At 39.8% G+C, this 12,250-nt stretch overlaps 1 protein-coding gene across 1 annotated transcript; it reads right to left on the bottom strand.

Moving 5' to 3' along the window:
• Window positions 1-361: 361 nt before the first annotated feature.
• Window positions 362-11,258, bottom strand: RWDD3 (RWD domain containing 3). Its single transcript, XM_053950786.1, has 4 exons — window positions 11,174-11,258; window positions 5,393-5,871; window positions 4,566-4,681; window positions 362-4,467 (listed from the first exon to the last, which is right to left on the bottom strand). The coding sequence occupies exons 1-4, from the start codon at window positions 11,256-11,258 to the stop codon at window positions 4,347-4,349; spliced, it is 801 nt and encodes a 266-aa protein (XP_053806761.1). The 3' UTR covers window positions 362-4,346.
• Window positions 11,259-12,250: the final 992 nt, after the last annotated feature.

Raw genomic sequence — 12,250 nt, 5'->3', positions numbered from 1 at the left:
CTATCAGCATATTTATATTCCAAGTTCCATTTATGTCTATAATTAAGAATATAAACAATCATAACTCTTGCATAAGATAACAAAAATTAAGTATACATACAAAATATAACATCACAGCAGAGTGCTGCCAGTGTTGCATGTGTTATACACAAAGACAGGAAGATAATGCTTAGTACTACTGTAAGATATATTAAAGTTGATTCCAGCAATTGCACTATTTCATAATATATGCAATTTCAGTCTCAAACTCTGGCAGAAATACAGTGAGTGCAACATTTCATCATCTTATTTCAAATGTACTATAGCATGGTTATGTTTGTATTTTCACAGATAAAGCTGAACAAATCAAGGGACACTAGGCTTTAATTCATCCATATGTAGGGTTTATTAAACTATTTTTAAAAGAAACAATGTAAACAAAATATTTTTCCACTATGAAGTTTCTTAAGGTTCATTACAGTACCTTTGCATATAATTTATACTCATCTCAGTGGATTTTGTGGGTCATTCACACCCAAAGTAAAAGACAAATGCTCTTATTATAGGTAAATGAGATGTAACCACAAAAATCAGTCTTATTCACAAAATAATCAAATCTACTTTTAGTTATTTTTAATTCATTGTGTCAAGGATTTTCACATATGAGTTCTTACAGTGTCCTGTCCTCCCTGTAACATCAAATAACAAATTCAGGGGTGATGGGGGAAAGAATTACTGACATTAAGTATGAAAACCAGGTGAATACCCAATACTGATGATAGCCCTCATTTATTTCCCTCCTCTGGATTGTTCTTGTTTCCTCAACCTATTTTTAGTTTTCTTCATACTTAATAAGCCAAGGTATTCAAAAAGACCAATCAAACCTCTGTTTTGTCCTAAAAAACATGATTCAAGTTGTCATTCCTATTGCAACATCTTTCATTTTAGCCTGATTTTTAAAGGAAACTATGGTTATACATCTGTGCTGTCCATACAAAAGCAAGCATATTAATACTACAAAGTTTTCCTAGAACTTTTGAATTTAAGTCATTTCAATTAAAATGAGGTTAACAACCTGAAAGAAACCAAGTACCAACAACTTTGATTAAGAAGGTAACAGGTGAAAAAAATGCTATTCATACTTTAAAGATTTCTGCAAGAAATAATCAATTTATGCACAATCAATACCAAGGTAACCCACCTGGGACATCAGGAATGTATCTCCTGCAGGGAAGGCTTCATGTGTGCTATAGCTTAGAAACTAGCAAGGCCATAGGAAACAAGGCTTTACTGACCATGCTGTTTGAAGAACTATTTTATAACACCACATCCACAAGAAAGCTAGCTTCTAATTTGTTAAATCACCTTTAATTGGTGGATTTCTTCTTCTTTGCAACTGAATTGTCAGATTCCGATAGTTACATACACTTCACTAACTTTTTACACAATGATGCATTTTTTCCTTGCTTCTTGTTTTTCTGTATCTGTGCATTTTATTCTTCTGTGTATGCCTCAGCTCCCTTGGAAGGCATAACATGCACCACAGGACCCAATCTGATGACTTCTGTGCCCCAGAGGCTCACAGGCTAGCTCATCTCTTATTACAATGAATGCAAACAAACCATCAGTTAACAGACAGCTGCAACATCCTTCGAAAAGAACAGCCTTTAAAAATATTGTTTACTTGTCTGAACAGAAGATATCCTCTTACCCTTCAAAATAAGTGACTGATTGATAGGTAGGCAAAAGCATTTGCTTTAACAGAATCAGACTGACATCAGTTTTCATGTTCCCTGCTGCCTGAACTGTATCAAGCTGATCAGATTTGTAATTCTCCTGAAGCACATCAAACCAAGCTATAAACTGTAGTCCTTTCCTACAGTGAACTAGTGGATTTGTCCAGTGTGAGCTAGTGAATAACAAATTCAACTATGGTAAAAATCCGTTGTATAAACTGCATTTTCCAACTCCTGAAACAAAGAAATTGTTCAGCTTCTTACCACAACTTCATTTGGCAGGAAGATGAGCACACATAGGAGAGAGCTGCAACTTACCCAATTGTAACTTTTTCTTTTTAACTGGCTGTTGCAGAATGCCAGCTCTGGCCAACCAGTTGACCAAGAAGGCATGAGGCAGTAAAAAACAAATATGTTATATTCAAGTGCAACTGGCAGCCACTGACACCACAAATGGCTTTTCTAGTAGAGAGGAAAGCTTTAGTAAGTCTGCATCTAATCTTGCAAGAAAGGTGACCACAATAACTTATGCCTCAATTATTTTTGAAGTCACACGCATTTTGAGATCACATGAGTAGGTAATGCCATTCAACCTGATTCCTAAAATCAGCAGATTTACAATGCATCTGGCAAAATCTTACAACATTTAGGTTTGCACAGAGATACTGATTATGTTTTCTTATACTGCACATGCATAGGCCTTTGCTTGAGTTTGATATTTGTCAGATCTGTCCCACAGTATAAGGAGAGACCCTCTGCAGCTTTTCAAAACTTTATACTGTACTGACACACATTTTTTCAACACCTGAGAACAGCTAAATTCTGGAAACTGTAATTTAAAATACAAGTTATTTTAATATTTTAAAGATACTTCTGTTTTATTCTTCTTTGGAAAAGTAAGAATTCATCTTCACGTGCACTTAAAATGATAGAAAATTAGATTTCCTGTCCCTCGGGAAGCAATTTCAAAAAAATATGTAAAACCTGTTCAACCCAGTCTCTTTTCTACTGAGCCCGAAGTACTGTATGTGGTAAAAATGAAAGACTCACTAAGAACAACTTTGCTACTATCTCAGTAAATTTGCATCAGTGCATAAAATAACATGCAACATACATATTTGAGACACTCTATATTAGGAAAATCACCAAACTCCTGAAAAACTTCAGAAACTTTCAAACAATATGCAACCCATTATGCATCTGATAATTCAAACAGTAAAATATAAAACTCTTCCTAGTCTGCTTTAGTTGCTTTTCTAGAATATATAAAGGAAGAGGTATGATCTCATGGTCTGAGCATGGAACAAGAAATCAGATCTTACATAATTATTTGCCAAACCACACTTTCGGAACTAAACAAATAGTACTGGTCTTCCCCCAGAACAATGGAAATAAATTAGTTTATACTGAATTGATCAAATCTCTTTAATTACAGAATACATGAGACATTTGGCTTCTGTGACTGAATTTTAGAGAGCAGTAAAGCATATGCTACATGCTAAAGCCAATTGAAATGGCAAACGGCAGTGCTAGCTACTAAGAAAATCATGATTGCAAAATTTTTATTACTGGATAATTTATCTAGTCTTGTTAGAGAATGGTTTCAGGTAAAATAGAAACTAAAGGACTCACATTAATAATTGTAATAAATAAGTATCCAATCTTCCCTAGGTAAACAGAACTTGTAAAATTTGCACAATTCCTAAAATTATGCATATAATTTGTAACGCTATACAGATGTAAAACACAAACTACTGATTAAAAAAATTACAGGTCAAAGCCAGTGACCAATCAAAAAAAACCCAAATAAAGAAACAAAAGCAACTTGGCAGAAGCCTGGAAAGATGGAAGACTGAAGTCTGTATATATACTGCTCCAACAGTTTAATTCAATCAAGGTAACTGAAGCTGCACAGACAGTAAAACCAGATAAAGTGCAAAAAGACATCTGTAAACTATCAAAGAAAATATTACAATTGGCTCTACCTCAGCTTTTTATCAATTTAAATCCTCTATGTGGATGTTTTTACAAATTTTAGAATAAAAACTAACATTCAAAAAGACACTTCTAAGTTTTTTCAGGCCTCAAGTGACTTGAGCTTTTTCTTCAAATCAACTATCTAGTATTTGTAGTCAATACAGGGAGAATGAAAAATTAGCAGATGAACTCCTAAGGGACATTAAGTATATGCTGTCCTCACATATTCAAATGTGTTTTTGCTATGTTTTTTTAATGGAAATATCTTCATACAGTCTTCCAAAGCAAAATTAATCATGCACTCTCACAGGCCATTATTGACAAATTCTACCATGAGAGAGAAGAAACAGAACATTGAAAAACAGGGACTACAAAACAGAGTCTCACTGTAAGACTATCTTTTTAGCATTATTTCTTCCCAGTCTCTCATGCTTGCCATGCAATTATAACAACCAACATCACATTGTTTTTTGACATAAATCTCAAAAAATTACAAGTTCTTAATGTATTAATTGCCTTCTTCTTGCAAAAGGATGACTACTACTGGTATTTTTTGCAGAAAAGCTTCAACATTGTTTTGCCACATTAGTCCTTTTGTCTTCCATCAGCATCTGCAGTCAATTACTGCTTTGGTCAAAGGTCCAGTGGTTTCTTTTAATTATATTTCAAGAGAGGAGGCACAAACTCAGAGAAAAGAGTTGTAAGTCCTGCAGTTTCAAATTCCTTTTGTAGCTCCTCCGGTGCCGAGTATTCTTTGACTTCAAACGTCTGAAACCTACATTGTAAAAGGGAAACTCATGAATATGCCTGGATTTGTCAGAATGTAATTATAGATTCTGTTACTTTTCTATCCACAACAGTACTAAATTATACCTTTTATGCTGGGACTGTACTTCTGTCTCACACAGTACTCTCATCATTTTCTCTTTGCATTTCTTTCCACTTGAGTCCACATCTACCTTTGAAGTTTTCTGAAGAATCAAGTATTCCTAAATGACACCAAAAAAAAAATCCCAAAATATTACATGTCACCTAGTATTTCCAAAGTTTAGTAAAATGCAAAAGCTCACTCAAAATGTAGTCTTTTTTTCTGAACATAGCAATGAAACTTTGAAAGTGCCATGCCAAAAAGTGCACGACTGCTTCTATTCATCAGTTCTAAGTTAAGTAGGCCTAACTGACTGAGAGAACATGAGTTAGAAAAGCCAAAACATTCTCCTCCAACATCACCACAAAAACCCACCTAAGACAGTGGGAGTTTTTAAGTACAGACAAGAATTTCAAAGCTCAGGCATACACTAGGAGTACCACGTGGTTTTAAGTCAAGGAAAGAGACAGTTAGCGATGATTTAGAAATATGCCTGTTACTAATTCCTCACCAAAATTTTTTCCACTTCCTGTGGCATTTGGGAAATATGGGAAACTGAATCTAGGTATATTAAGGTGAGGAAACAAAGGGATATGGGGGTATAATTCCAGTGGAAAGCAAAGCAATACAGGCCACAGGTCTACAGCTATCACTGTAGACAGAACACTTTCTTTTTCTTAAATACAGAATAAAGTTGCTGGGTCTTCCTACTCTCATAATGATCAATTTGCTTCCAAAATTGTTAATCTTAGAAAAACACACACAAAATATTCAGACATAGAGGTTTCAATGGTAAATCAATAGAACGAGTCAGCAGTCATTGTTCCTGCACCTTAATGCTGCTCCTGTCACCCTGAAGAAGAATCAATATTATCTTGCCCATGAACATCAGTCTTCCAGTCAGCCTTAAACTTGAAGCCCATTTTTCCACAGTTTTCACATATTTTGCCTTTGCTCTCATGTGATCTAAATGCAAAAGGAGCATCCAGATACCATCTTCTGTTCCTTTTGACAAAGTAGTTTTTTCATTGCAAACTGTTGCTGATTGCTTAATGACTTCTTTAAGATGCTGCTGTACCCAAAGAATCAGATCGTGTACCATGGGTTCAGAAAGATGCTTCTTTGCTTGTTCAAGTAATTTCTCTTTCACATCCATGCACTGGGCCCTTGTAAGCTGGTCTGAGTTAACAGAAATATCTGGTAGAGTTGATGGGTAATTGACTGGTAAATGAAATAACAGCTTTAAAAGTATATCTGTATCCAGCACTTCTTTTGCACTGATTTGAATTCTAAATGAGATCCCATGTATCTCTGGAAAACAGAAAAAAAACCCCAACATTAATAGTTTGCTTGAAGTTGAAATACATATATATCATTAAATCATGTTATTTTCTTTAACAATTCAACTCAAATAATTGACATTTCCTATAAAATAAGAGGGGGTGATTTTTTTTTTCTGCAGGGTCGGGGCTTGCAACCAATGGCTCAAGCTATACCTGCAGGGAATCCTGAAATGAAACACTTCTATAACATAGTAGAAGGAAAGTTATTAACACATTCTAAAAAGCATTCACACCTTTTGGCTCTTTCAAAGTCTAGACAAGCCAGTAATAAAGAATTGTCTCTCTCAAACACATAACTCAGCTTCCACAGCTCAACAGCAAAAGCAAGGAAAAGCAAAGACAACTGAAAATAGTGACTTTTCCAGATGGATTCAGCACTGCCTTGAATTTACTCCTAAAGAAATCTGTAATACTTCTAACATCAACACTAATGCAAGGCAAACAGACTTGCACCAGGTATTTTTTAAGACAATCACTCAAAAGCAGTTCCACACTAAGCAGAGACTTGGAAAAAAAGAAGTCAGATTCTTTGTCCCCTACAAATTGCAGGGAAAACACACTTAAATCTTTTCTGCCAACTCCTCTACAACAGTTGGACTGACATAAGGAAACCATCTCTGTTGGACACCTGACCCTAGATACTATATATATAAATATGCATGTACTCATATTAATGCATGTTTATATATCTTCATAGCTGCTCAAAATCTGTTGTAGGTCTACTGAAGAATAGAATTATTTTCAGAGTGAAAAGGATACATTCAGTATGCAGCAGGAAAGGCTGAAGACCACATCACCCTGATACATCATATAATCAAAGATGCTTAATATGAAAGTTATTTACAGTATTTCATTAAATAAAGCCTTCTTAACTAGAAGTTTCACAGAAAAACAATATGAAACTTGACAAAATGAAAAGCACGGACAAAGACCTAACCTATTTTCACTCCTCTGCCATGAAGCAAGAGGGTATCAATCAGACAAAAGATGATGATCTTCAGATGTTCTCTGCTTCACCCCTTTGATGCATTCTAAACACTTCACTCCTTTTCTTTCAAAAATTGCTAAAATGTCAGGTTGATTCACTCTATGAGGGCAGGAGATGCCAGATTTGAAAGGCAGATTAGAGGAGAGCTGAGTTTCAGAGCAGGTCTTTTGAAGTGACTTACACTCTTCCCCCTCCACCTTGCCTTCCTTTACATGACAGTCAGATGAATTATGTTTGATTAGTATTACTGATGCCACTAACCAACCTCTCAAAGTGCCTCTCACATAAAATGTATTATTTTATATTTGAAACCTTAAAAAAGTAAAAGAACCTAAAAGTGACTTGGACAGATAGAAGTACTTCAGAGAGCTTATCCAAGGGCTTGTTTTCAAACCTCCTTCCTGGGTCACACAAAGAACTCTCAAGGTCAGAGAAGTCACAAAATAAAATCAGCAAACCCTCCAAATCCAATAACCAAAATCTAGCAGTACTATGAAGAAGTCTCCAAGTCAAATCCAGTGATGAAAGCAGTAGATGCAATTCCATTGAATTCAATGAAATTACACCCAACCATGCCCATATTTATAGGCACCACATGCCAAAGAAGTAATTTCCTGCCAAAAGGAGTTTGTCTTCTATTGTCCAAGTCCCCGTCAAAGGTTCCATACTACTTTTAAGACAAATGTATTCCTCAGAAAAACACCAGCCTCGGAAGAAGACTCTTGCACATGGTCAGTAGCTACCGAGGAGGACCTCAAGCCTTCCCACTCCTAATTTCTGTCTTCTGCTGCCCTGACAAATGTTTCTTGCCGGGCACCAGCAGCAGTAGCTCCTCTGCCATTATGCTGGGCTCAGCACACACAATCACAGACACAGGGAGCAAACCTGCCCTGCGTGTCCTGCGGCTCCCAGCACCCTCCTGGCCACCACGGAGGTGTCTGCACACACAACCACAGCACCAGACACTGCTGCTGCCCCATGTCCCTCAGCTGCCTCCACTCAGGGCAGCCACCTGGTACACAGCCAGCTGGCATCTGCTGAATGGGACGAGCATTATTGAAATCCTGCCTGCGAATCACTTTGTTTTAAACTATGTTGCCACAAGATTTTAAAATGCACGGCCTATATAAGTTGAAAAACCAGCTTAATTACAGTGACAGAAAAACATGTTACCTTTCTGATAATCCTCCTAGGATTTTTCCACTACCTTGTCACAACAGATCTCACCAACTCAGAAGCAACAGAGGGATAGACCCTGTTCCTCCGACAAGGGCCTCCTGCTGCAGTGATCTTATTCTTAAACCTGCAAAAATCTCACACCTTTCCTTGCGATGAACTAATCTGAAGGAGGCAGAACAGCCTCGCATCCCAAGGTGTATCATCCTGAGCCATCAAGAAAAGCCCAGCCATGCTCATTTACATCTGCTTCAGACTTACTTTTAAAAAGAAGAATCAGTTCAAAACCTTTGCAGGGCTACAGCATCTAAAGTTTATTTAAACCCTGCAGCGTCCATTTTCTGCACCAGCGCTGCAGACACTGGCAGAACAAAGAGCAAACCACCGGCGCCCTGCGCAACCTGGCTCCAAAGAAATATTTCCTTTGTTTGCACATGCTACAAGGGCCGAGTTGTCCTCACAGCAACATGATGATTATTTCTGAAATAAAAGGTTGGGTATGACTGTTCTGCTGGCATTTAATGTGCTAATCAGACTAAACTCAATACATTTTAACTCATTTCCCCCATAGCAGCATGCTTATCAGTATATTTAGCTCTAGCATACTTCAGATTTTTTCTTATGTTCCATGTCAACCAGACAGATATCCCCCTCCTCTCCTGCCCAAAGGCATTTTATGCAACACATGCAGTCTATTTTTAAATTCAGAAAATGGCACCTACTAACGTACAAGCTTAGAATATCTAAATATATTTTTATAGCAAGCTTGGTGAACAGACCAAAAGAGAAGAGATTAATAATTAAATTATGGATTTCTATCTGTTACACTAATCTTTGCAAATAGATATGTAAGGTAAAAAGACGCTGTAATTAGTTTATTTAAATTCATCCACACATTGGTTTTGATAAAAACACATTTTACATTCTGAATACTTCATTGTTAAATTCAAAAAGCCAAGTTTTTACCATACCAAGAGACCTGTAAAAGCATTCTCTTACATTCCTCAAAACCACTAATCCCCAGTGGCCTCCTTTTTGATCCCATGGATCTACACACAAATTACTCTTAATGTCTTAGAGATCGCATAACATAACAGTCTTCCTGGAAGTTATGTCTGTGCACCCTTTGTCAATGACAATTTATATGGTTTGAAGAGATAAAGCAAATGTAATCTAATGACTGGAGCACAAGTTAACTGTATACTGACTAGAGATTCTGCAGCTCCAACAAGTAAATTCCAAGAGTAAGAAAAATACCAATAATCATTATTGTAAAATAGTATTTTCAATTCCAGTAGAAAACTATCCTACCATATCATGAACACAGCCTGGTTAAAGGCCCTCCAAGATCACATAACATCAATATAAATAAAATAGTCTACTCCCACTGTGCACTTGTGGCACCTCACTTTATATCCAGGAAGGGTTTTAAGCCTTTTAGATTATGGTAACTTATAAATACAAAATCATTTTTCCATATATAAAGCACAGAGAAGAATGTGCCTATATTTCTTAACAGATTTGGAGGAACAGATGTGTATATGCAATGTTCAGATATGCTCACGTTTTTTAAAATTATCTGATAAGCCTGGATACTGCTTTTCCAAACTATGCCCAGAATAACATTCTTGGAATTTTTCACTTAAAAATGAAGCTCAGTTTAAACATTTCATCAATCATATTTTAAAAATATAACCCTAAATACCAAATTAAAAAAATTAAATGGCAGTACTACATGCCTGCACTGGAGCAGAAGGTGTGTCATGTCTATCTAGATACAAAAATTGGTGGTTTTAGATTACTGTGGTTAGTTGTGCTCCCTGCAGATACTAATGCCTTCATCCAACCTCTCTTCTCAAGCACAGTCACCTACAATAGGACAGCTGCCCAGGACAATATCCACATATTCTGAATATCTCCACAAGTGAGGAAGACTCCACAATCTCTCCCAGCAGCCTTCAGCACTTAGTCACCCTCACAGTAAAAAAAAAGCCTCCTTATCAACCCCAGTTCTTTAGGGCTGAATACATACATGTGCAGACAAAATCTGACAGCAGGCCACTACATCCATCTTTAGCAGCATTCCCCAGGACTTAACTGCAGTCCAGCCAGCAGGAAGCTGCTCCCTGTCCTGGGCAGCTGGGCACAACTCTGGGCAGCTGGGCACAACTCTGCAGGAGCTCCCAGACACCAGGGACCTGTGGCACACAATACAGGCATACTCTGTGTGTATGTGCATGTGTATCTCTCTCCAGCAAATACCTGAGAGTTGTCACATCTGTGGTGGGCACTAAGCAAAATTTACCAATGGCCTGGATCTAGACACCAACATTTGCATATCCTACCTAGCATTTAAGCCTGACCGAGCTGTTATTATACACTGGAACTACTGAGATTTACTCTCCCTTGCTGAAGAGGCAGCTTCACAACACTACACAGCACAGACTGAAAAAAGCCATCTCTTAATACTATGTTCTGATCAGCGGCCACCATGGCTGGGGCAGAAACCATGAAGGCATCGACACTCCCCGCACTCCTTGTCTACAGCATCCAGCGGCTGATGGGAGCAAGTATTACAAACCCGATCATCCCACCCACAGCAGACACGACACACGAGCCTCGGTACCCTGTAACACCTACACCCGTACACATCTTGCCGAAGCAGGAGTAACATCTGGCACGTCACAGTGCCCAGGTCATCCCAGAAAAATACAGCGATAACCCAATGCTTCTCATGCACTGCAACAGCTGTACTCTACTCAGCATTACCAGACAAATACCTGGTCTTGCTAAGGCGTACAAGCTTCCCCTGCTTGTCTGCCTAGAGAGCAGCCAGCCCGTTCCCAGCGCTGCCCCTGGCTCGCCCCAGGGCCCGCAGACCCTGACTATAACCGAGCAGGGCCCGCTGGGCTCCGCGCCCCAAGCGAGGCCGCCGGCACAGACACCCGGCGGGGCGGGGACACGCGACAAGCGACAGCAGCGAGCGAGTGCGCCCGTGCTGCCCCGGGGGCTGAGCCCCGCCGTGAGCGGCCCCGGAGCGCTTCCTCCAGGGGCCCGGTCGGGCCGGGAGAGCCCGGGCTGGGAGCAGAGAGCGCGGCCGCATCACCTGAGGCCGCCAGCACCTCGCAGGCGCCCGGCTCGCAGTAGATGGCGGCGAGCGCCGACAGCTCCTCCCGCGCCAGCTCCGACATGGCCGCCGGCGCGCGCCGCCGCGCCCCCTGCCGGCCGCGGGGCCTGCACCGCCAGGGGGCGCCGCCGGCCCGGCCCGCGCCGCTGGGAGGAGAACAAAATGGCCGCTCCGTGCGGCCTGGCCTGTGTCCGTGTGTCCCTGTGTCCCTGTGCCCGGCCCTGTCTCTCCGACCCTGCCCCAGGGTGCGGAGCGCTGTGCGACGATCTGACCCACGGGAGGAAGAGCCGGCTCGGCCTCGGGCTGTACACGACCCCCTGGATCGCAGCGCACACAGCCCTGCACAAAGAGTTACTAGAATATAAAATAATATCACTTATAATCAACTACTGTGGTTTCACAACCCCGTTACCAGCCCTGACACCGAGGTTGTGCACTGCCAACAGTACCATTATGATGTCTGAAAGATAGGCTGGAAATAAATCCCCATAGACCGATGTCTGCAGAGCAAGTATTTGTTTACAGCAGTGCTGGTGTGAGGGGGCTATCTCCACCTGACTGAGCCACATTTGTCAAATGCTGTGGCACATTTATACAGGAAGTGTTGCTTAGTATTGCTGTGTCACTACAGCATCATCATATAGGCGCCATACATTACGCAGTATGATCTCATGGTTAGTAGACCGTTCTTTTGCCCTGTGCTTGTGCCTCCCCAATTTGGGGGCCTTTGATGAAGGCTTCCAAGCTCTTCTTCACATCTGAACTTTTCAACTTTGTCTTTGGATCGTGCGTAGTTACAGTGTTCCTTGGTCTGTCTGGTCTTGACCGGCCTAAATTCTTTGTTTTGTGGCTAATTGGCTTTGCACTTGCCAATTTTTCATTAGTACTATACTTACCTATCTCTGAAGCTATCCACCTGGCGAGTTTTTTCTTCTTTTCTGTCTATTCAGCATTAAGCAACTAGTTAACCACATACTAGCTATTACATTGTATAAAAAGTTATTTATATCAGGTTATATAGGTATAAAAAACTGGTTCAGGTTATCTAGCTATCAG

Source organism: Vidua chalybeata, chromosome 9, assembly GCF_026979565.1.
Source record: "Vidua chalybeata isolate OUT-0048 chromosome 9, bVidCha1 merged haplotype, whole genome shotgun sequence".
In the NCBI taxonomy this organism is placed as follows: domain Eukaryota; kingdom Metazoa; phylum Chordata; class Aves; order Passeriformes; family Viduidae; genus Vidua; species Vidua chalybeata.
The sequence above is the reverse complement of the archived record's forward strand: the minus strand, read 5'-3'. Positions and strand labels throughout refer to the sequence as shown.